The following is a 25,244-nucleotide window of genomic DNA, read 5'->3' as shown; positions in this document are numbered from 1 at the left end:
TACAAATAATTATCCCAAAAATATCACAAAATATCACAAAATTGCACACCAAGGAAAATCATTTTATTTTGAATTTTTTGGGAGTAATTCTCATATAGGGCAAAAATCACGTGCTTACAGTTGCCCCTCTTTGCCCGAAGACACGAAGGGTTTTCGTGCAAAGATAAAGTGAGCGATTTTTGCCCATCCGAGTACTCCGTATGAAGCATTTTTTGAAAAAGATTTAACCGAACCTTTGCTTCAAAGGTTTCCTACATATCCTGGGCTGAACAGGAATCAGGTCAATGTAGTTTGGGAAGTTTTGGTAGCTGGGACTACCGAGGGATTGCAAGGTTACTGATGTTGCATGCTATTACCACTGCTTACCGATCTCCTTGTTATACCGTGCTTAAAATAAAACAAGAAGCTAGGCTAGACAACAACTTGTTCTTGTTGCCTTGCTTTCTTGTCGGCTTGTGTTTCCTCCGGTGCTTTTCTTCCGTGAATTTGGGGATGACACTGGCCCTTTGCTTTTCTGAATACCAGTTTTCATCATTTTGTTCGGTCCGCTGGGGACATGGCTTTCTTCATTAAGCTTTTCGGCGGTTCCTCTGGGGATACAACTCTCTTCATCAGATTTGTTATGCTGGGCATGATTTAATGTTCACATGCCACTTCTTTCAAGATGCATTTTTTCTTCCTTTTGACACATGCACTTGAGTTTATGCTGGGACTCTTGTTGCAACCTGGTACTTTCCGGTGCTGGGGATTTTTATTGTTTCCTGCTGGGGATTCCTGTTGTAACCTTCTGCCTTCCGGTGGGGTTACTGATTTCAAAATCTGCAGTATAAGACTGAAAAGTATTCCTCTCGTTATACATGTGGGCGCCTGACATCAACACACAACTTTGAAAAATAAAATGCCTTTCCTCTCTTCAGGCGGGCTCCTGATTTCAGAAACAACTTTAAAATAAAAATGCCATTCCTTTCTTTAGGCTGACGAAATTTCAACAACTTTTAAAAATAAAACGCCATTCCTCTCTTCAGGCGGGCTCCTGACCTCAACAATTTCTTAAATTAAACGCCATTCCTCTCTTCAGGCGGGCTCCTGACTTCAAACAAACAACTTTTAAAATAAACGTCATTCCTCTCTTCAGGCGGGCTCCTGACTTCAAACAAACAACTTTTAAAATAAATGCCATTCCTCTCTTCAGGCGGGCTCCTGACTTCAATAACTTTAAAAAATAAAACGTCATTCCTCTCTTCAGGCGGGCTCCTGACTTCAAACAAACAACTTTTGAAATAAACGCCTTTCTTCTCTTCAGGCGGGCTCCTGACTTCAACAACAACTTTAAAAATAAAAATGCCTTTCCTCTCTTCAGGCGGGCTCCTGACTTTAACAACAACTTTTAAAAATAAAATGTCATTCCTTTCTTTAGGTTGGCGAGATTTCAACAACTTTTAAAAATAAAACGTCATTCCTCTCTTCAGGCGGGCTCCTGACCTCAACAATTTCTTAAATTAAACGTCATTCCTCTCTTCAGGTGGGCTCCTGACTTCAAACAAACAACTTTTAAAATAAACGTCATTCCTCTCTTCAGGCGGGCTCCTGACTTCAAACAAACAACTTTTAAAATAAACGCCATTCCTCTCTTCAGGCGGGCTCCTGACTTCAAACAAACAACTTTTAAAATAAACGTCATTCCTCTCTTCAGGCGGGCTCCTGACTTCAATAACTTTGAAAAATAAAACGTCATTCCTCTCTTCAGACGGGCTCCTGACTTCAAACAAACAACTTTTAAAATAAACGCCTTTCCTCTCTTCAGGCGGGCTCCTGACTTCAACAACAACTTTAAAAATAAAAACGCTTTTCCTCTCTTCAGGCGGGCTCTTGACTTCAACAACAACTTTTAAAAATAAAATGTCATTCCTCTCTTCAGGCGGGCTCCTGACTTCAACAACAACTTTAAAAATAAAATGCCATTCTTTTCTTTAGGTTGGCGAGATTTCAACAACTTTTAAAATAAAACGCCTTTCCTCTCTTCAGGCGGGCTCCTGACTTCAAACAAATAACTTTTAAAATAAACGTCATTCCTCTCTTCAGGCGGGATCCTGACTTCAACAACAACTTTAAAAAAAAATGTCATTCCTTTCTTTAGGCTGGCGAGATTTCAACAACTTTTCTTTTTTAATAAAACGCCTTTCCTCTCTTCAGGCGGGCTCCTGATTTCAACAACAACTTTGAAAATAAACGTCATTCCTCTCTTCAGGCGGGCTCCTGACTTCAACAACAACTTTTAAAAATAAAATGCCATTTCTTTCTTTAGGTTGGCGAGATTTCAACAACTTTTAAAAATAAAACGCCTTTCCTCTCTTCAGGCGGGCTCCTGATTTCAACAAGCAACTTTGAAAATAAAACGTCTTTCCTATCTTCAGGCGGGCTCCTGACTTCAAATAAACAACTTTTAAAATAAACGTCATTCCTCTCTTCAGGCGGGCTCTTAACTTCAACAACAACTTTAAAAATAAACGTCATTCCTCTCTTCAGGTGGGCTCCTGACTTCAATAACAACTTTAAAATAAAAATGCCATTCCTTTCTTTAGGTTGGCGAAATTTCAACAACTTTTTTTAAAAAAAATAAAATGCCTTTCCTCTCTTCAGGCGGGCTCCTGATTTCAACAACCACTTTGAAAATAAACGCCATTCCTCTCTTCAGGCGGGCTCCTGACTTCAATAACAACTTTTAAAAATAAAATGTCATTCCTTTCTTTAGGTTGGCGAGATTTCAACAACTTTTAAAAATAAAACGTATTTCCTCTCTTCAGGCGGGCTCCTGATTTCAACAACAACTTAGGAGGAAATGCCTCTCCTATGGGTAAAACTAAACTTAGGAGGAAATGTCTCTCCTATGGGTAAAACTAAACTTAGGAGGAAATGCCTCTCCTATGGGTAAAAACAAACTTAGGAGGAAATGCATCTCCTATGGGTAAAAAAACAAACTTAGGAGGAAATGCCTCTCCTATGGGTAAAACTAAACTTTAGGAGGAAATGCCTCTCCTATGGGTGAAACTAAACTTAGGAGGAAATTCCTCTTCTATGGGTAAAAACAAACTTAGTAGGAAATGTCTCTCCTATGGGTAAAATCAAACTTAGGAGGAAGTGCATCTCCTATGGGTAAAAAAACAAACTTATGAGGAAATGCCTCTCCTTTGGGTAAAACTAAACTTAGGAGGAAATGCCTCTCCTATGGGTAAAAACAAACTTAGGAGGAAATGCGTCTCCTATGGGTAAAACAAACTTAGAAGGAAATGCCTCTCCTATGGGTAAACCATTTCCTTATTCCTGAATTATTTACTTACCTGTGTTGTCTTCCCTCGAAACTGCTGGAGATTATTTTGCTGGGGATGAATTTTCCTTTTCTCCCTTACCCACTATGGGTTGTCCGACCCTCTTGAAACTTGGTCGAAACTCTGTCGAGGATGCTTCTACATCTCGATGGTCCGCTGGGGATAACACTGCGAACTGCTGAGTAACCCTGCTGGGGATAACACTGCTGAGGATAACTCTGCTGAGTAAATATGTTATCTTAATCCTTCCAAAATTACCTCCTTTTAAGTGGGATGTTTCATTCCTCTGCAAACTACTTCCCCCTTTTTTTTGCTTTTTTTTTCTCTTTTTTTTTCTTTTTTTTTTTAGCATTTTTCTCCTTTTTTTTTTTTTTGCATAGCTTCTTCCTTCGAAGACTACCTCCCTTAAGACTCGTTTTGCCTTTCCTCGAAAGGAACCGCTGAGGATACCGATTTTCACCAAACTTGTGTTGGACTCCTCGAAACTGCTGGGGATAACCCTGTTGGGGAATTATTTACTTACCTGTTGGGGGATAGAATGTTATCAACTGGGATAACGTTGTCGAGGATAACACTGCTGGGGGATTCTGACTCCTTCAGAACTAGTGCTTCACTCTTCGGAAGGCTGTTGGGAATGATACTGGCCTTTTGCTTTTCTGAGCACAAGTATCATCCCTTTGTTCTGTCTGCTGGGGAACAACTTCCTCCATTGAAACTTATTATGTTGGGGGCAACACTAGTTCAAATACCACTTCCCTTGAGACTGGTGTTATCTTTATTCTTCCTCGAATGGGTACCTGACTTCTAGAAAATTTTCTAAATGAAAGGAAAATTTTCTACCCCAGTTTGACAGTCTCCCTTATGGCATGCATTTCTGTCATCAATGCCATTTCCTTTACCTGTTTCAAATCAAACAAAATTTGTTAGTTTAAAACGCGATGGTTAGTTGTGATACTCCTACTGGGATGGTTTTCCCTTTCTCCTTCCTTGCTCTGCGTTCCACAACTTGTTGGGGATGATATTATTTGCTGGGGATAATCGCTTTCTGCTGGGGATATCCCTCTTCTTTTGTGGCATAGCTCGGAAACTGGCATTTCCCCGACCTTTTAGTCTTGCATGAATTTCCCAAATCATGCCCATTGCTCTCCTTGCTTTGTCCACGGGCCTCGGCTTTGAGGTTTATAACCTTTGATTTCGGCAAAGATATCCCTCTTGACACTCGTTGATCCTTTTGTCAATCTCCTTTTGCTGGAGATATCTTTCTTGACACTGGCCTCGCGCTTGTTCCTTGCTGACTATACCACTTGGATGTATTAGTCAGATCTCATCTTGTATAATTGGAAAGCTGATGGCAGATTTTGAAGTCATTTCTCACTTGTTCTGACCAAACAGACTCTACTGGGGAATTTTTCTATGAAAGGAGAAAGATAAACAAAAGGGGAACTTAATAAAAGACAAAGGAAAAAGATGACACTTTAACAAAAGAAACTATAAATAAAAACCTATCAAACGCAGATACCGACTCTAATGGTCATGACATGCACATGTGGCCTATCCTCCGCCGTCAATCGTCTTTCAAGACCTTCAATTGGCAATTCCCCATCTGATTCTCAATCTTATTCGACTTGTAGTGCCCGAAGGGTTTTCACTATCAAGCCTCTCTCATTTTGGTTTTTCTCTCAGCTTTCATCGCCTTATGGTGTCCGTGAAGATTTTCACCGATAAGACTCTCTTTGTATCACTTTCCAGCTGGGGATTTGGAGTGTTGCCGGTATGACTCTCTCTGCTAGAGATTAGAGTCCTTTCTGCTGTGGAACAGAATGTTATGTTCACCGGTAAGACTCTCATTTGTCTGACTTGGCATCCTTTGAAGACCGATCAGAAGGTCTTTCTTTGGACCGTAATGTGGGTTTTGGATAGGCTAGAAAGAAAGGGTATTAAAGGCTCAAAAAAACAAAATAAATTTGGGTTTCAAAATTACAACCTTCGAAATCATATTTGTTTACAACAAGCGCAACCCTTGCCCCCAGTTTCTTGCTTGAGGATTATTTATTTATTTATTTATTTTTTAATTTTTTGTTACACTATGCACACCATGCACACTATGCACACTATGCACCCTATGACCGATCCGTGAGGCGCCTACGTATCTTTTTTGAGGAATCAGGTCAAACGTAGTTCCCAATTCATCTGTTTTCTTTTGACTTTCTTTTGTTTTTTTGTTATCATTTTTCTTTTCTTATTTTTTTTCATTTTTCTTTTGTCGTTTTGTTGATTTTTTTTTTTTTTTTTGTTTTTTTTCTTTTTCCTTTTCTTTTCTTATCTTTTATGTTTGTGTTTCTACTCTTTGCTACTGATTCCGAAAGAGGGGTATGAAAGAAGAAAATAAACAAGGCTCAAAAGAGGTAACGAAGGATAAAGTGTTTAGGTAGCAGAACGAAACGCCTTCGTCATTCTAGTCTTTAAAAACATGCCAAGTGAACACAACACAATTGAACATAGATTTATAGTCTCTTCTGATGGTGCTGGACTTGACAATTATATTCAACATTTGCTTTTCATTTGTCATTTCTAAAGCACCGTTGGGCGACACTCTCACTCTCATTATCATGAACGACCCTCATGCCAATTTGGCAAATCTTGCTTTTAAATGGTTTTCTTTGTGTTTTACTTGCCCTAGTTCCACATGACTCGAGCTACGAATAATCTCAAACCGTCCTTATTTTCTTTAAATGTTCTGATCACCTTTCCGGGGTTTTATGATTAACTTTTAAGATTAGGCCCAAACTGCGTGCACATGTCATGTCACTAGAATCGGGGCTGAACAAAATGATAAAAGGACTAAACAAAAAGATGACTAGAAATAATAAAAGACCGGAATTTGCATTAGACTACCGGTGAAATGGTTTGAATAACAAAACAAACAAAAACAAACCAGAATAAAATCCTAAAACAACCTAGACAAAACTTAAACAAACCGCTATGCCAAAATGGAAAGATAAGAAAGTTTGACACAGGACAATATCCGGATTACAACCCTAAGAATAATTCGGTCAACAGAAATGACAACAAAATAAGCCACCACAAGCTTCTCTCTTGCTAACCAAGGAATGGAGCGTCCTCCCACTTTATCAAAACTGACATCTTAGCCACTGAGCTTCGCATCAATACTGCCAAGACCATTACCAGCTTCAATATTATCAACCTCCGTCAACAAGTCCCCAATAGGATTCGAGTGCTTCTGTTATCAAGCCTGATCCCCGCTAAGTGTGTATCATGATGTGCAGGTAAAGGATTCTCTGCGATATTCTGGGTGTCATTGTCCGGCTTACCACAAACCAACCACCTTAACTTTCCTTGCGATTCAAAACAAAACAGGTTAGAATGGACTCAGTCGGTCCCCATTATTAACAACATCTTTTTTTTCTTTATTCTTTTTTCTTTCTTTTTTTTCGATTTTTTTTCCGATTGTTTTTCCATTTTTTTGTGTTGTGGTCGAATCTTATGGAGATTGCCTACGTATCATGACCCCGCATGAATCAGATCTTGCATAGTTCGGACAAATAAAGATAAACAATAATATACATTTTTTTAATTTTCATATTAAAACAAACTGGGTTTCAAAGGTTTGAAGATGACCTACAAACTCGAAAATCAAACAACCCACATATTCTAATAAAAAGATTTACAAACTCCAAAAACAAATGGCCAACTTCCTTTCTCCGTTTGACAAATGCAACCGAACGGTTATTTTTGCAAACGTGGCCCCCTCCAAATTTCACATGAATTTGAGGCCGGGGAGGATTATTTTATGACACTTTACAAACTTGTCCGTTCTTTTACGAAAATAGCCTTTCGACAACTGAAAGATACTCTAAGGCTATTTCGGCAAGAACGGTTTAAGACACGGCCAAAGCTGGCTCGACTTATTTTTGACTAAAAATTCAAACGGTATTCACCTGACCGCTAACTCTTTGTTTTTTTTTCAAATTACAATGAAAACGTGGTGTTGCAAACATGACCCTTCAGCGCCTCGGGGACGAAGATTTTTAAGGCTGTGTGGGTCAACTGGACCAAAATCCTAAACATGACCCAAAAAGTGGCTGTTTATGCAAAGTCAGCCTTCCGGCGTCCCTTTCGGGAACATTTGGCTATTTTTGACAAAACAGCATCACCCGACTTATTTATGACCTTTTTTTAAAATTTTGACATGTTATTTATTTATTATTTATTTGTTTTTGGCTATTTTAGCAAAAGGTGGGATTGGACCCGATGAGGGTTGCCTACGTATCTCACATCCGGTGAGAATCAAACCCGCGTAGTTCCGGCAATTAACTGAACTATTTTAAATTTTTTTTTTCATTCATTTTTGGCAGCAAATATAAAAAACAGACCCACATTTCTTCACCAATTCTGGATCTTTTCCTTTTCGATTTTGGGCATTTTCATAAAAATAAAAAAAAAACTATTTTAAAAATAATACCCCCTTTTTTTTCATTTTCATTTTCCATGGAAAGACAAACTATTTTCTTTTTTCTATTGTTTTTTGAAAACAAGACATAACAACGACTTTTTTTTTCTATTTTTCCTTTGCTCTTAGTAAAACAAATTAATACAACATTTTTTTTTATTTTCTCAAAATTTCGGCTGAGTTCGACGGTATTTGGGCATTTGGTTTTTCAAAAATAAACAATTAATTCCCTAACCGCTGTTTCGTTTTCTTTTTTTTTTTTTCAATTTCACAATATTCCTAATATTCAAAAACCAGTCAGCATGAGGGCGCGAGACAAATAAATGCACGGAAAACAAATAGGATGCATCAGGATGGTCTTTTCATATCAGGTTGCTAGTCCTAGACGGACCCAACCCCTGTGTTGAGTCCCCTAAGTCAAATGCAACGTGATGCAAATAAGCGTTCCTACTAGGGATCCGGCATGAAGTCACGTTATTCTATGTTCAAAACCTGGGTCGGTGTTCTAGACAGTGTACCCGAGCGGACAACTCGAGTTGAGGAAGGAGCTCCTTTCCGGGAACCAAAAGGCCAGCCGGCTTAGAAACTTTCCGAGCCTCTTTTATTTAGGGTATGACACTAACAGAATAGGGAGTCTCAACCAGTGAGCACATCCCCGGAGGTAAGAAGAGAAAGGTTTCGGCACAGTTTATATACAGTTCAAATAATATCAAAGCGGTAAAAGCAGCATTTAGCACATTGAGCCCAACCATGTAACAAAATCAGATAGAACCAAATATAACAATTTATCTAAGCTCGAATTTCTAACCCTGAACCAGCGGTTCTGGGTTACGTCCCCAGCAGAGTCGCTAGAGCTCTCACACCTCCTTTTTCCGCCCCGCGAGGGTACAAAGAGTTTTTTTTTAATTAAAGGACAATCGAAACGGGATTTATTTATTTATTTCAGAGTTGCCACTTGGGAGATTTAGGGTGTCCCAAGTCACCAATTTTAATCCCGAATCGAGGAAAAGAATGACTCCATATTACAGTCTGCGTACCAGAAATCCGGATAAGGAATTCTGTTAACCCGGGAGAAGGTGTTAGGCATTCCCGAATTCCGTGGTTCTAGCACGGTCGCTCAACTGTTATATTCGGCTTGATTATCTGATTTTATACAAATATGAACTTATGTGCAAATTTTAACTTTTTACCGCTTTCATAATTGTTATTATTATTTTCTACAAGGAATTGCAACGTTGTGAAAATATATCCCGAACCGCGTTACAATCAATGTACCCGTGGTCGTCGACACATTTTGACTCTATTGAGATTTGGATTTGGGTCACATCAATGTGCACCCGTGTTTAAGAAGGTTAAATTATTAAAGGTGCGCCTAAAGCAACTAGCGTATTGTTATTTTGGGAAGGCCGTAAAATTCGCTAAACGGCCTGTCCCGAATTCTAAGTATTTTAATATATACATTTAGAGGGCCCCGCAGCTTGTGCATTTTTGTTTGTCGAGGCTCGTCTCATTTTTATTTAAAAGGATAAACCTACAGTGACTATATTTTCCTATTAAGTTCGTCTCTAAAATAAAAGAAAATCTCTTAATTAATTACATGCTAAAAACGTAACTTATTAATTATTAGTTTACGGCTAATGCGAATGGAAAATTGCGACCGAGTTTGTACAAAGAAAAACTGCTTTCATTCTATATTCTATTATTCAATAATACTAAAACGTGAGATTGACACACCATAATATCAAAACAGATTAACTATTCTTTGATTAATTTAAACTAACATTATTAGATGAAGAAGTTATACATATGTGACATCGTTACTAATTTAATCAATCAACTACATTTTTCTAATCTTGCTTGAACTCAAATCATGCCTTAATGCCTAATTTACGAAATTTAATTTAAATTCATGCCTTAACTAAATTTAGCTACTTATTCATGATTAACCTACTGTTGATAACCTTGAAACCTTCATAACTAGTGAATTAACCCGTTTTGCCAAACCGATTCATTAAAGACTAACTTATGTTATTTTTTCTTATTCCAATTATTATTCAATAATACATGAAATAGCTTAAATACAATCAACAAAAGGAACAAAAAAAACGAAATTAAAACTTCAAAATTTCATTCTTCATATGTATTCATGCTTCCACATTATTAGCTTGCAATAGCTAGTATTACAGTCGTGTACCTGGTATTGGAAACAAAAGAAGATGAAGATGAGAATCAGCAGCAGTAATAACAATACAGCACAACAACAAAAGCCCAACAACAGTGACAACCCAGGAACATAGTTTGCAAACCGGTGGAGTAGTAATCCCAAAAAAGAAGCTTCAAGCTTCGATGAAACAACAACAATTAATGCTGATTTCAAACAATGAAGGAAAGTAGAAGATTTTTTTTTCAGTTTTTGTTCTCTCCTTTAGTTTTGAAATTTCTCCAATCTTTTTATTCTGTCCTCTTTTATTCTGTTAAAATCTTTTTTCTGTATTCTCTCCTTTTCTTGTGTATTCTCCCCCTAAAATCTGATTCAAGTCCTTCCATTTATTATCCATCCCAAACCCTTTAAACCATTAATAAAACAACAACTTTCTCCTACCAAACCCATTATCTTCCCACTCATCCCCCTTTTAAATCCACTACCTAATATTTTGTCCCCCACTACATTAAATAAATATATCAAACCCCAACTCATTACCTCTTGTCCCCCATGCCTAACATAAATAATTATATCACCCACACCCCATTACATTATGTCTTGTCCCCCATTATATTAAACAATTGTTCAAATGTTTAATTCCAAAAATACCCCTCCGACCTTACTAAAATTACCAATTTACCCCCATCAGCTATAGCCAATCAATAAATCAAACTCAACCAAAATATAGCTAATAAGACCACTTTCTTAAACAAACTCAACAACAAACCATGAACACAGATGAATCATTCAACTTTAAATTAATGGAAATAAATTAACCATATTGGGAACCAATCCTGGTTAACTTAGACCAAAAATGGATGAGCAAGGAAACAACAATAGTAACAACACAATATATGATTCAAACTAAATCAACAAATCAAAAACAAAACATAAACTCACATTAAATCACTGGATTAAAAATGAACTTCAAACAAAGATGAACATGAACTAAATCTATTTTAAACAACAAACATGACGGATTCAAATGATTAAACCAACATATTTCCCTATTACCACTAAATTCTTTGAGACAAATAACAAAACAAAACCGAAGAAGAAACAATTATGAATTTAAACTTGAATCTAACAACATTAATAATTTCTGAAAAATACATAAAACACATGAAACAAATTGAAGAAATAATTAATTAAATTTCAATTTGAATCTAACAAACATTAAACTAACAATTTCACATGAACAAACTGAAAAATTAACAAAACAATGAACACGAACAAAACAAAAATCAAACATTTACCGTTTTTAGATTCGAGAATATCAAAACGAAATACGGACAAAATAAAACTCAAAACCCACTAACCGGATTGAAACGACGAACAATGATTGACCAGTGACGAACTCGTATGGACTGTTTTGACGACCCCAACCAAAACTCGAACAAACGACGACGAAGACGAACCTAAGAAGCAAACGAAGGAGGTGAAGCAGAAGAACATAGTCATGGCAGATGAAGGTTTGTTTTAGACTCAGATGGACGATGCAGCAGCAGCCATGGTTCTTGGGGTCGTTCATGGCTGTCGTTGGGCGATGGAGGAGCTGGAGTCTCGAGGGTTTGTTTGGACGATGAAGAGGGGGAGGTCGTGTGAGGGTGGTCGACGTTGGGCAGTAGGGTAGCAGCAGGGGGGGAACCATGGTTGCTTGCTTGGGGAAGGTGATGGAGAAGAAGGAGATAAGGAAGGGGGGGATGGTTAGTCTAGGTTTTTAGGGTGTTTTTTGTGTTTTGTTTTTTTTTTTTTTTGAATTGCAAGATAGGGGGTATTGGGTCTTTGGGGTTATGGACTGGGTCGACCCAATTTGAAATGAACTGGGTCATGGGGAAGGTTGGGCAATTATTTGGGCTTGTGGTTTGAAATTGAAGAAGAGACCCAATTTCGATTTTCTTTATATTTTCGCTCTCTTTTCTTCTTTTATTTTTCTAAAACTAAATTATAAAAATACTTAAATTATTATTAAGAACTAAATTAAGTTATAAAAGTGCAAATTAACTCCCAATAATAATTAACGCACAATTAAGTAATAATTAAGCATAAAATTGTATATTTGGACATTAAATGCTAAAAATGCAAAAGATGCCTATTTTTGTAATTTTTATTTTTTGTAAAACAAACTTAATTACTAAAAATTGTAGGATTAAATCCTAAATGCAAAATCCGACATATTTTTGTATTTTTTATTAATTTAACAAATAAACATGCAGAGACAAATACAAATAATTATCCCAAAAATATCACAAAATATCACAAAATTGCACACCAAGGAAAATCATTTTATTTTGAATTTTTTGGGAGTAATTCTCATATAGGGCAAAAATCACGTGCTTACAGTGAGAAGAGACTGTTTCAGTTGAATGAGTTAGATGAGTTCGGGTTGCACTCTTATGAAAATGCTAAGTTGTACAAAGAGAAAACGAAAATATGGCATGACAAGCGTATCAAGCCACGTCACTTCGAGGCAGGCCAACAAGTATTATTATTCAATTCTAGGCTCAAGTTATTTCCCGGGAAGTTAAAATCGAGATGGTCAGACCCGTTTGAGGTAGTGAGAGTCACTCCGTATGGTGCAATTGAGTTGCGTGCTTTAAATGGTGAAAAGAATTTTTTAGTGAATGGACACAGAATCGAGCACTATTGGGAAGGAATAATTGATAGTAAGAAGACCAATGTTGCACTTGTTGATGAGTAAGCGAGGCCCTGCATCATGCAGCGACATTAAATCAGGCGCTTGTTGGGAGGCAACCCAGCTTTACTATTTTCTTTTATTTTTATTATATTATTTTGTAGTGTTTGTTTTGATTTTGTAGGATGATAAGAATAGGAAATGAAGTCATTGAAAGAGTGCAAAAACGAGCTTGATGGTGAGAACTAAGTGTGGGGTGCCCACATAAAGGATTATACCTGAGAGAAGTCTGAGTATCACGTGAGCTGTTAATTCTTCGACCTTTGGCCTACCAGGGAGTCTCTTTTACCCTCTTATTATTTATAGTGTGCATTGAGGACACTGCACAATTTTAAGTGTGGTGTGAGGAGATTATCTGTGTGATTTTCTGTGCTATCTTAGCTTAGTTGTAGTATTTGTTATGAGTGTAGTAGTTTTTGTTTTAAAAAAAAAACAAAAAAAAAGTAGAAAAATTGGAAAATTCTCCTGATGATGGATCTCATTCGACAGGTTTCTTGAGGGATTTAAGTTGAAAGAAAAATAGACAAACAACAACAACAACAACAACAACAACAACAACTACCTAGTAAAATCCCACATAGTGGGGTCTGGGGAGGGTAATGTGTACGCAGACCTTACCCCTACCCGATAGGGGCAGAGAGGCTGTTTTCGATAGACCCTCGGCTCAGAAAGACGAAAATAAAATAAAAAACAAGAAAAAAACAAAAAAAAACAAGAAAAGAGAATTCATTAGTAACTCTAGTAGAAACTATAATAGTAACAGAAGCATAAAAACCAAAAGATGAATGACATGCAATAACAGTAACCAGAATCTAAGGCCCGGGGCTAAGATAAACAACAAGAATAGTGTGGGCTCAACATAAACTGCAAGTCATCTAAGATCAACCCTAATCCAATCCCGCCTCACCCCCGGTATGAAGTAAGGAAAGTTTTACTACCTCTATCCTACAACCCTAATGCTTGACCTCCAGGCCTTCATATCAAGGGCCATGTCCTCGGAAATCTGCAGTCATACCATGTCCTGCCTGATCACATCTCCCCAATACTTCTTAGGTCTCTCTCTACCTCTTCTCGCACCCACCACGGCCAGCCACTCACGCGTCCTCACCGGTGCATCAAGGCTTCTCCTCTGCACGTGCCCAAACCATCTGAGCCTCGTTTCCTGCATCTTGTCATCCACAGGGGCGACGCCCACCTTCCTCCGAATATCTTCATTCATAATCTTGTCTAACCTAATGTACCCGCACATCCACCTCAGCATCCGCATCTCTGTTACTTTCATCCTCTGGATATGGGAGTTCTTAACCGGCCAACACTCTGCCCCATACAACATGGCTGGCCAAACCACAACTCTATAAAACTTACATTTGAGTATCGGTGGCACTTTCTTGTCACACAAGACTCCAGATGCAAGCCTATATTTCATCCAACCCGCCCCTATGCGTTGAGTGACGTCCTAGTCGATCTCTCCGTCCCCCTGAATCATCGACCCAAGGTACTTGAAGCTATCTCTCTTGGGGATGACCTGTGACCCAAGCCTCACGTCCTCGCCTACTTCTCTTGACTCAGCGCTAAACTTGCACTCCAGGTACTCTGTCTTAGACCTGCTCAATTTGAAACCCTTAGACTCGAGAGTCTGTCTCCAAATCTCCAATCTCTCGGTAACACCGGCCCTCGTCTCGTTAATTAAAACTATGTCATCAGCAAATAACATACACCATGGCACCTCCCCTTGAATATGGTGTGTCAAAGAATCCATCACCAAGGCAAATAAGAACGGGCTAAGCGCAGAGCCTTGGTGTAATCCTATAACAACTGGAAAAATGATCCGAGTCGCCTCCCACAGTCCTAACCTTAGTCTTAGCTCCATCATACATGTCCTTGATCGCTCGTATGTAGGCTACCGGTATGCCCTTCGCCTCAAGACATCTCCAGAGCACCTCCCTAGGAACCTTATCATACGCTTTCTCCAAGTCAATAAACACCATGTGCAGATCCTTCTTCTTATCCCTGTACTGTTCCACCAACCTCCTAATAAGGTGGATAACTTCCGTAGTGGAGCGGCTCGGCATAAACCCAAACTGATTGTCGGATATAAATGTCGTCTTCTTCACCCTCACCTCCACCACCCTCTCCCAGATTTTCATGTTATGACTAAGTAACCTGATACCCCTATAATTGTTACAACAATGGATATCACCTTTGTTCTTGTACAACGGTATCACTGTACTCGACCTTCATTCCTCCGGCATCCTCTTTGTCCTAAAAATTACATTGAACAACCCAGTCAACCATTCCAATCCTGCTCTACCCACACACTTCCAAAACTCAATCGAAATTTCATCTGGCCCGGTCGTTCTACCCCTACTCATCTTACGCAAATCCCTCACGACCTCATCCACCTTAATGCGCCTGCAATACCTAAAATCTAGGAGATTCTCCGAATGCCCCATGTCCCCTAGCGCTATATCCCGGTCCCCCTCCTCATTTAGAAGACCATAAAAATAGACAAAAATGTTTTCTTTTGTTAGGTAGTGTAATAATTCCCCCTTGATTTTTCTTTGTGATGCGGTTGTTTTCCAAGGATTTTGTTTGAACCAAGTGAAGTTAGTTATATTTCTTTTAGGAGTACATAGGAGCCAATGTGCTGTGACTGGAATTGAAGCAATTCTCTTGACTTTGTTATGCCTTGAGAATAGTGAGTACTTTGGTTGTGACCCTTAGGCTCAGTTTTTGACTATTGTATAAGTACCTTAAATTGTATGATCTTAACTTTGCTTAATTGCTTTGACTAGAGTGTCTTGATGAGTCTAATCTTGAGTGGGTTATATATCATGTGTGTGAGAGATTTGTTTGTGTCATTTTGTGCATTGCATTTGATGTATAGAACTTGCCCCGTATATTTGCAAAGTGAAATAGTAGTTTTGTTCAGTCTTGGAAGTGATATAGGCATTTTTTTAGTTGAACCAGTTATATATTTTACCTGCCTAATTGTTATGTATCGTAGTTAACCCTTTGAGCCAGTAATCCTGTTTCTTTGGATACCACATTACAAACCATACACATTTATTTGAATTAACCATCTATTTGAACTTTTTCACCTCTCATGAGCACTTGAATTGTAATAAACTTTGTCAAATTTAATATATATATATATATATATATATATATATATATATATATATATATATATATATATAGTTGTATAATTGTGAAAAATATTCCTTGATAGTTGTACTCTTGACGTAACTGTGCTTATATGAGTATGGAGTTAATATACATTGATATGAAAGTGGAGTTATGGTTTGACATAAGTGTGGGGTTTTAAATGTTAAAATGTATGTATTAAAATACTTAGGGAGGTATAGTCACTCGTATATCTAAATGTATCCTACCCATCCCACACCCTACATTACAACCAAATAAAGTCCTAATTGATCCTTGACTGAATGAGCTCGATTAGTAGAGTAGTACACTACGGGCAAGCCTATGGTTCATCTTTTGTGGCATATGAATGTTGTTTCTGAGAGTGAGTGAATTCTTTCTATATTGAGTTCCTAATTATTTTTGAATTTTATGTGTGTTGAACTACTCTCTTTTGTTATGTGTGGACACTTGATTCATAAAGGAAAGGTAATATCGTTGATCTCTATGTTAGAGTAAGTGAGCGGGTTGTGAAAAATGCGTGGTGCTTGTAAGTCAAATCTTGAGGTGAGGATGTTACACTATTGTGCTTAGTTTATTTTAAATATTCTTGGTATGATGATTTATGAAAGTTGTTTAAAAAGATCGTGTTGTTGTAAAGTGAAGAAGGTTCCTCTAGGACGAGCAAGAGTTTAAGTGTGGGGTATTGATAAATGGTCAAAAATGCATATTTGTCGGTGTACTTTCACTCATAACTTGTGTGGTTACGATAGGTTACTTGAGTTTTTGTAGTGAATTATGCTCATTACGTGTATTCTTAGGAGCAAGTTGGACGAAATGTGAGCAAAAGAAGTTGATTCGGGACCAAAAGACAAAAGAAGGACTTTGCTCGTTCACTCTCGCGTGCACACGAGAGAGTGAACGAGCTACTGAGGAAAAGCTTGAAAAAAAAATAGTGAAGTATAGCAAAAGGCATGGAAGTGCATGAGATACCTAGAAGAAAAAGAAAAAGAGAAGAACTTTGCTCGTTCACTCTCGAGCTAACCTAAAAAGGTTGTTTTGAATTGGGCTTGTATTATTTCACTCCATGCTAACCCTATCCCATATAAATAGTCTTTAAACTCACTTCTGTGGGGGAGAACGTGACTTTTGTGAGGGAGGAGATGCGACTTTGAAGAGAAATTACACACGATGAATATTGGAGAGCAAGGATATCTCATATTTCTTCATCTTTTCTTAGTATTTTTAATTATCCACACTTACGAATTTGTTTGATACTATCAAGAGTGGCTAAAACCCATAGTTCTGGGGTTGTGATTTAGCCATGAATATTATTGTTTGACGTTGACTTAACCTTGATTATAATTCACCAATATATGGTTATTTTTTTAAATTATGTGATCAATTGCTTAATTGTCTGGCTAGCAGCTAGGTTCTATTTTCTATCTATGCTATGCTTGGGAAAGCCATGTTTAGATTAGAGAAGAATTGAAGAGAGCACGATCTTAATTTTGAGGGGAAGGGGGGAGGGCGCGAATTTGTGGTTAGGATAGCAATATACCTAGTCACCGTGCTTAATTAATATTGTAATCTTAATGCATTCTTAATAGATTGATTTCATAGGAATATAGGCATTAATCTATTTTGAATAGGCGAGTAGTACTTCGGGAGAAGCCTATGAGAGCAATTGTTCGATTAACCAGCAATCATGAGTGAAATGTATGAAAGAGAAAGTTAACTAAAACACAATAGATTGGTGAATTGATTACAACCCTAAAATACTTGTCTCTACCGAATACACAACAACCATTTTACTGCTTGATAATTTAGTTACTACTTAGAATTATTGTTTAGTATAATTACACTATTGAACTCGAATTGGCTGGACTGAATAACAATCTTGGTGAATTTAGTGGATAGTTGATACAAGTCTCTGTGGGTTCGACACTCGACTTATCATTTTATTACTTGTACGACCATATATACTTGCATGTGCGTTTGGAAGCAACACAACCCTCCTTTTTTTCGTCTTAGGACCGATGGGCTATGTGCGCAAACTCACACCGGCGAAATTCTCATCTATAATGTAGTAAAAAAGAAAGAAAAATACAAAGCAAACAAGCACAATTTACTTACTTTTGGGATCAAGTGCATTATCCTCTTCCTACACGGCACTCTGAAAAATCATGGGCAACTTGAGGGGGGAAAACAGTAAAGCTTAGCAGGAAGATAGATCCATGCCTTGTTACTGCAATTTAAGTTACTGCAGTCAGGGCGGATGCACTATACAATTATCGGGTTCAATTGAATCCAGTACATTCGCTGCGAAGAACAAATTTATGTGTGAAAAACAACTAAAATTACAATAAATAGTAGATATGAACTCATAAGTTTAAATGCTGAACCCATAGAACTAAAATCCTAAATCGACCTCTCACTACAGTGGCGGTGGGGTTGATTTAAAGGCTGAATTTTAAGTACACTTTTGTGCATGTTCACCCTTACTGTTATATAACACATGACTGGGGACCTGACAAAGTGAAAATATGGCAAAAAGTTAAGGACTGGAAACTATGTACAGTTTTATTGGGAGAAGAACACTGTTGTCATGAGAATTGGAAACAACCTTAGGTGAAAATTCAGTAACACCACAGGCCAATCAAAAGGGATTGAATTCAAGGCTTTGTTTTGATGGCAGTTGGTAAGGCAAAAATGTTTTGCCCCATACTTTCTTGATTCCTCTATACCATAATTGACTGTCAATAACCATAGCCTATCCATATCCTTTCTTTATCTTTATTTTGTGGGAAAAGGGTAAAAATGAAACGATCTTAAGTTTTATTTCCTATACTTTCGAGTCATTCATATTCTTGTCATTAGCAAACAGTCTCATACTTGCCCTTAATTTTAACGGAGTTCTAACCTAAAAGTATTATGGAAGGTAATTTTTAATCATCTCAAAAAATAAGGGCATGCAAATTTGCACATTTTTTCCTAAAGTATTGTGACACATGGAGTCCATTCAATCCGTATTATAGTTCCCTAAGTCAAGTACAAATATGAAACAATTTGCTAACAACAAGAGTATGAATAACCCTACAGTATAATAGAAGGTAAAATTAAAACATTCAGTGTTAAGAGTTTTTACTTCTTTCCATTTTCTTCCGCTACTTGGACGACTCTCATTAGTAAGCTATTAAACATGATCACGGGCGGATCCAACAGCTTAGTTATAGGTTCAATTAAACGCATAACTTTTATTCTAGCTAGATCTGGATTTTCAGTGTAAAATTCACTAAACTTGCTGAAAAAAATGAGCTATGAACCAAACAAGGTGTGGGTTTAGTGGTTGAAACCAAAATTTTGAACCAATAGAATTAAAATTTTGGATCTATCATACTTGTGTCATAGTTCTTGAAAATGCATGATACTAATCACTTCCTCAATTTCTTTTTTTAGAAATAGAATTTGACTGGGATCAGTCCAAAGACTAAAGAAATGAAAGAAAGAGCATATAATTGTGTATGACTTCAAGTCCAATGACACCTTCAAAGGAGACAGAATTGAGGGGGCAAACATACTATAGCTTAAATAATTTATAAAGAGGCTAATATTATAATAAAAATGGCATGTAGCATTGGGTCAGGAAGATCTCAGGCAGGATCTCTGCACTTAAAAAAGGGTCTTGAAGTAACATATGAAATATTCCGACATTATTTTTGGAATTTCCCACTCATTTCTGTACTTTTCTGACTGCCCATTACCCTTGTAACATTTTCATTGTCATCCATTTGCATTTTTCCTTTATCTATTAACCTATGATTTTTTGAAGGATAAATGATACTATATAGTCGCTGTAAAAATAGTATCCGAAAAATATATAAAATATATATATACATTTTGTATATTATATACAAAATTATATAAGCTTTATATACTTTTTCGGTTATCAAATATAAATAGTTTCTGGCGCGAACTAAAAGTGATAATATCCATAATAAGAATTACTAGGAAGCAAAAACAACAAATCTATGGACACTTAATTTGAACCTGAATATCTAAGAAAAAACAGAATATTTAATTGAAGGACTGATGAATCCTTTTGAACAACCCATTATAATATGAAATATTTATATCTTGAAATTAATGCATCAAGTTGATTCTTGTCTAGGTTTTGGCCACATTATAGTAGCCTATTTTCCAATATTTTGCTCAATTTTAAAGATGAATTTCAAGAAGTCCTAATCTTTTTTTTTTTGTTTAACAGGTTCTTAGGATCATATACTTGCCCCTTGTCCCCTTTTTTATTTATTTATAAAATTAGCAAAGCAGTGGAAAACAATTAGGAAAAGAATTATTGTTGTGGACCATGATTATAGTACTAGGTTTGGTTGGCTTGACTAAACAGTTCAATTTGTCCCCTCTCCCTCTCTAAATGTCTTGATAGGATTGAGAACTCATGACATGTTCAATCAATTATAGATTATCAAGGACAGTCAACAAAGCAACAAGATTTGCCTTGATTAGTTAATAATTTCAGCACTTTTTTTTCCTTTTCCCTTTTTCTTTTTCCTATTTGTTCAAGCTTCATTTATGTTACAAATACACTATGTGTTGAATGAAAGCATGGAGCTCCATGAGGAACAATGTTTTGAATACTGTTGCACATTCAGAATTTAGACGAATTCGATTCTGAGTTGAGAGAGTAAATTCTGAAATGTATATCTAACAGTATATATTTGTTTTCGCTCATGAGTATTAAATATTAAGTTCAAGCTGAAAACACTGAGTTCCGCCGACTCCACGAACCCATGGTGTGATGTGCCAATTTTACTTGGTTGCATTGCACATAATTTGCTCAGCAGAAGTTCAAAAGCAATATGTAACCATTACTCCCAACATGAGTTCAAAATCTAATATTTCACTATTCATTTGCAACAAACTTAATTCTAAGATAGAGGAAAAGGAATTCCAACTTCTTATTTCAAGTTGTTTCCCACTGCATTGACAGCAAAAATTAAAAAAAAATATTGAAAAAGAAGAGGAAAAAAAATCTCTTTTGAGATCCAATTCCTTTCCTCTTTCTAAACATTCATTTAGCTGCAGACATCATCAACATTTGCTAGAACTGATAGCTGCTAATATCCCCACCTTTTGCCTTCAAACCACCTGATAAAAATCAAATCAAAATCAAAGAAATGTTAGTAAATTCAAAATTGATTTTTTGGCACTAAAAGGGCTTCCGGAGCACTAAGCTTCCGCTATGCGCGGGGTTCAGAAAGGGATGGACCACATAGGTCTATTGTACGCAGCCTTACCCGTATTTCTGCAAGAGACTGTTTTTACGGCTCGAACACATGACCTACTAGTCATGTAGCAACAACTCATTTTTTGGCACTGAAAACTTAAGAGTTTTTTTGTTCAAATAAAAAAATCAAGAACTTAACTGGTTTTCTTGCAATTGGTTTCCAGGTAACAGAGATGATTGGAAAAAATCATATTGCTCCTGATATGCATATGCAGATCTCCTCTGCATAAAACAAATTTACTGATGAGCACATAAACTTATAACAAATCAAATCTTTATGGAGAAATGTTAATTAGCAGAGACTGAGTCAAAAATTTTACCAAGGGGATTCAGAATATAAAAAAATAAAGACACAAACGAGCCAAAGGGGTTCAATTCTACTATATATAATGTGTAATATTTCGAAGGGGAACCTTGCGTAACGGGTAAAAGTGTTGCCTTGATAGGTTCGAGCCGTGAAAAAAGCCTCTCGCATAAATGTAGGGTAAGGTTGCATATAATAGACCTTTGTGGTCCGGTCCTTTCCCAGACCTCATGTATAGCGGGAACTTAGTCCACTAGGCTGCCTTTATAGCAAGAACTAGTTAAGTCCAATACATTCGAATGAACCCCTTCAGCCACCCTAGCTCCGCACCAACTAATTAGTTAACACAAAATTTACATCTATAGCAAGAACTAGTTAAGTACCTGAAAATGAGTTGTAGAGTAACCTTGTGAAAAGTCCAATACATTATCCACTGAAGCTGTGTCATTGGTGATAGTAAAATTGTTCTGTAATAAGGTAAACACCTCAAGAAAGTTAACTTTAAAAAAAGTCCCATTCTTCCATTAATGCTAGTAAAAAATATGCATAAAAAAGGTAAACTTACATTTGAGAAATCAAAGAAAGGAGAACTAGCTGTATCATCCAATGCAGAAGTTTGCTGTTTTTTTTCCTTTGATTTTTGCCTTTTGGGATTATTTTTAGGCAATGTGCCATTAATTGGGGCATGAAAAAAGAAGTCATTATTGTTGTGGCCATAATCTTGATCCTCTTCATTAAAATGTGGAGGTCCAGAAGATGCATCAGAAACCATAGACAAATCCTCCTCTTCTTCTTCTTGTTCTGTTTTTACACTCTTTTCAGCTTCACAAAATGATGAAAATTTATTTGTATTGCAAGAATTTATAGGAGGAAGAACAGAATTTTCCAAGTACAAAGTCCAACCAGACTCACATCCACTACTACATTCTGAATCTGAAAAAATTCCATAATCCATACTTTTTTTTTCTAAACCAAGAAAATCAAAAGGGGTGTTTTTTTTTTTTTTGGTTTTTGGCTAAGAGAGAAGAAAGTGTAATGTGTTATGTGATGTAGTGTTATGAGTAGTCACTTTATTAAGTAGTGTTGGGATTTTGAGGGGGAAAGGCTAAAAGAAATTAAGGTGGAGATAGGAAAAGACCAAAGAGGAGAATGAAGGCTTAAATTCGTAGACCTGTTTTTTGTCCTCACGCACCCATTTGATATCTCTATTGGATTAAATCAGGACGTGCCAGTTGGCTTTTAGGGTTGACAGGAGCATATGTATGTTTTAATGCAGCGTGTACGGATGTATTCAGGGATTTCAACTTGAATTTTATGTATAGATTTTGAAAATTATCTTTTTAGATTTAAACTCATTTTCATGACAAAGTACATCTTATAGTAACAACAACCACAATAATAATAATAATAAACTACTAGTGATTTCACAAGTAGGGCTTGAGGGGTTGGACTTTTATAAATTAAGGATCATTCCTTCTCATTTAGTAACAATCATAAGAGGTTTGAGAGTCTTATTTAGGGAAGAACTTTTCGGGACAAGTATTAGTGTGTCACTTGTGTTTGCCTCTTTGTGAGATTGTTCTCTCGATATTTTGTACTCTCTTTATACAGTGGATTGCTCATCTCCGTCCGACATAGGTCAATTGACCGAACCATGTTAAATATTAGTGTCTCTTTTGTTATATTTTTCTTTCGTTGTTTGATTTATCGTTGTTCAAGGTTTGCTTTACTAGCTTACGTATGACACATGATTATTTCGATCTTAACACATACAACCTTAATCCTTTCTTGTGAAGGTAAAGAGACTGTTTTCGATAAATTATTGAGTCGGGAAAAATATAGTTATAGAATTATTAAAAAAAAATACAGTAATAATAGAGAAACCATAAAAAAGAAATACTAAAAAGCAGTACCAACAACATAAAGATAATAAAAACACAAAATAGGGTGTCATTCGATATTGTTTCTTCGAAAATCTGTATATTGAACATATAGTATTAAAATTTCACAACGTCAAATATGAATATGTGAACTAACTCAATAATGGCAGGTGAATCCTTATTATAATTTCTCGACCTCAAATTTGAATATGTGGACTAACTCAATTTAGTGATAGACAAATTAAATAATGCTACATGTTTAAACTGCTGCATACGGTGAATATATAGTAAGAGAAACGAAGAAAAAGACTGAAAGGATGGGAACGAAGGCACAAGGCCATCACATGGTGAACAGCGAGGCATTGTGTACGTTCTTTACAAAACAGGGTACACGTCCCTCTTCCCTTTCCTCCTTATTTTGACACCTATCCTTTCATTCCACTATCCCACTTTGCACCATGATGCTAGGTATTGAAGAGACTGTGTTTTTCGACGGAGCGGTGAATTCAGAATTTAACCTTTAAAAGAAAGATATTTTGATATAGAGGCAAAATCAAGATTTGAAAATTATGGGTTCTGAATTTATCATCAAACTTATAGCATATCTTAGTTACTGGGTTTATAGTTAAATATTTATATATAGTTAATAACAAATATAAGATCTAAGCAAAAGTTACTGGGTTCATCCGAACCTATAATTAGTACTCTACCCCCGTCCTTGGTTCGGTGTACATACCATCTCACATTCATATAGAGTTTGAGGAAGAGTCAGACCTCAAGGGGGTGTGATGTAGGCAGTCTATCATAATGTAAGAATTAGTGACCAATTCTTCGGTTTAAACCCATAACCTATAGGTCATATGCACAACTTTACCGTTACTCCAATCCCATTCAGAATTTGAACTTTTTAAGTTTTAAATTTTAAATTGTAATAGTAGATGTTAGTACTGGATTTCTGAATCTAATTATATATATATATATATATATATATATATATATATATATATATTTAATAGATGTGTTAATAAAATTGAATTTGAACTATATATTCTAGCTCCACTCCTATCCTTGGTGCAACTTATCCCTCCATCCCATAAGGGTGATGTTCCTAGATCCTATCACCACAGAAAACATGAAAAGGTTGAACCTATGCTGATTTATACTTCCCATTTTTACTAGTGTTGTGTGGTGGTAATGTTACTCTTAAATTTGTTTACAAGAATTGGTATTGCCAATTGACATTTCTACTTTCCATGTTGCTCAATGTTGTAAGGTGGTAGAATAACTGTTAATTTGTTCCTTAAGGGGGAAAATTTTGTTATATTGATTTTCCTTTTGAATAGAAGTGGAACCAACCATTGAAGTGAATGTGATTGATTGATCCCGCCCTCAACAGTAATTGTTATTTTCGGCCGAGTCCAAAACGCTTTTGATGTTTTTTTTGGAAAAAAATCACTTTTATACTGCTTAAAAAAAGTTACATAAATGAGTAAAACACAGTATTATACTGCGAACTACGTTAACGGAAATTAGTCTGTTAAAGTAAACGCAGTACCATATTGCGTTTTACTTTAATTTTTCTTTTTTTTGTAATTCGCAGTACCGTACTGCGAACAGCTTTATAAAACGCATCCCCTTCTTCTTCCTTGGACCACTGAACGCAGCCCCTTCTCCTTTAAAAATTTCGATTGTTCTGGTCCTCCCCTCCGCCACCCCGCGACAAACTTAAAAAAAAAAAAAAATCGGCCCCACCCGTCACCTAAAGAGCAAGGAGTGTATGTCCCACATACAAGACAAGCTTTGGATTCCTTCTTTCGGGTGCAAAAATTCGATTTCAATCAAATTCAAAAAACTTAAATCAAGGTATTTCGATTTTGTTTATGTCGAAACTCGTATAGTACATGCATATTTGT

General features: G+C 36.5%; 1 protein-coding gene across 2 annotated transcripts; it reads right to left on the bottom strand.

The window, feature by feature from the left end:
* Positions 1-20,740: 20,740 nt before the first annotated feature.
* On the bottom strand, positions 20,741-22,639 carry LOC104229949 (protein SOB FIVE-LIKE 5-like). 2 transcript variants are annotated; one of them, XM_009782685.2, is made up of 5 exons: positions 22,017-22,639; positions 21,835-21,918; positions 21,287-21,369; positions 21,158-21,201; positions 20,741-21,008 (listed from the first exon to the last, which is right to left on the bottom strand). In XM_009782685.2, exons 1-5 carry the CDS (start codon positions 22,404-22,406, stop codon positions 20,962-20,964), a joined length of 648 nt encoding a protein of 215 aa, XP_009780987.1. In that variant the 5' UTR covers positions 22,407-22,639; the 3' UTR covers positions 20,741-20,961. The 2 variants fall into 2 exon arrangements, with proteins under 2 accessions (XP_009780987.1, XP_009780994.1); XM_009782692.2 differs by lacking the exon at positions 21,158-21,201 and having other exon boundaries at positions 22,017-22,629.
* Positions 22,640-25,244: the final 2,605 nt, after the last annotated feature.

This window comes from Nicotiana sylvestris, chromosome 12, assembly GCF_000393655.2.
Source record: "Nicotiana sylvestris chromosome 12, ASM39365v2, whole genome shotgun sequence".
Lineage (NCBI taxonomy): Eukaryota > Viridiplantae > Streptophyta > Magnoliopsida > Solanales > Solanaceae > Nicotiana > Nicotiana sylvestris.
This window is presented reverse-complemented; position numbering and strand designations above follow the sequence as displayed.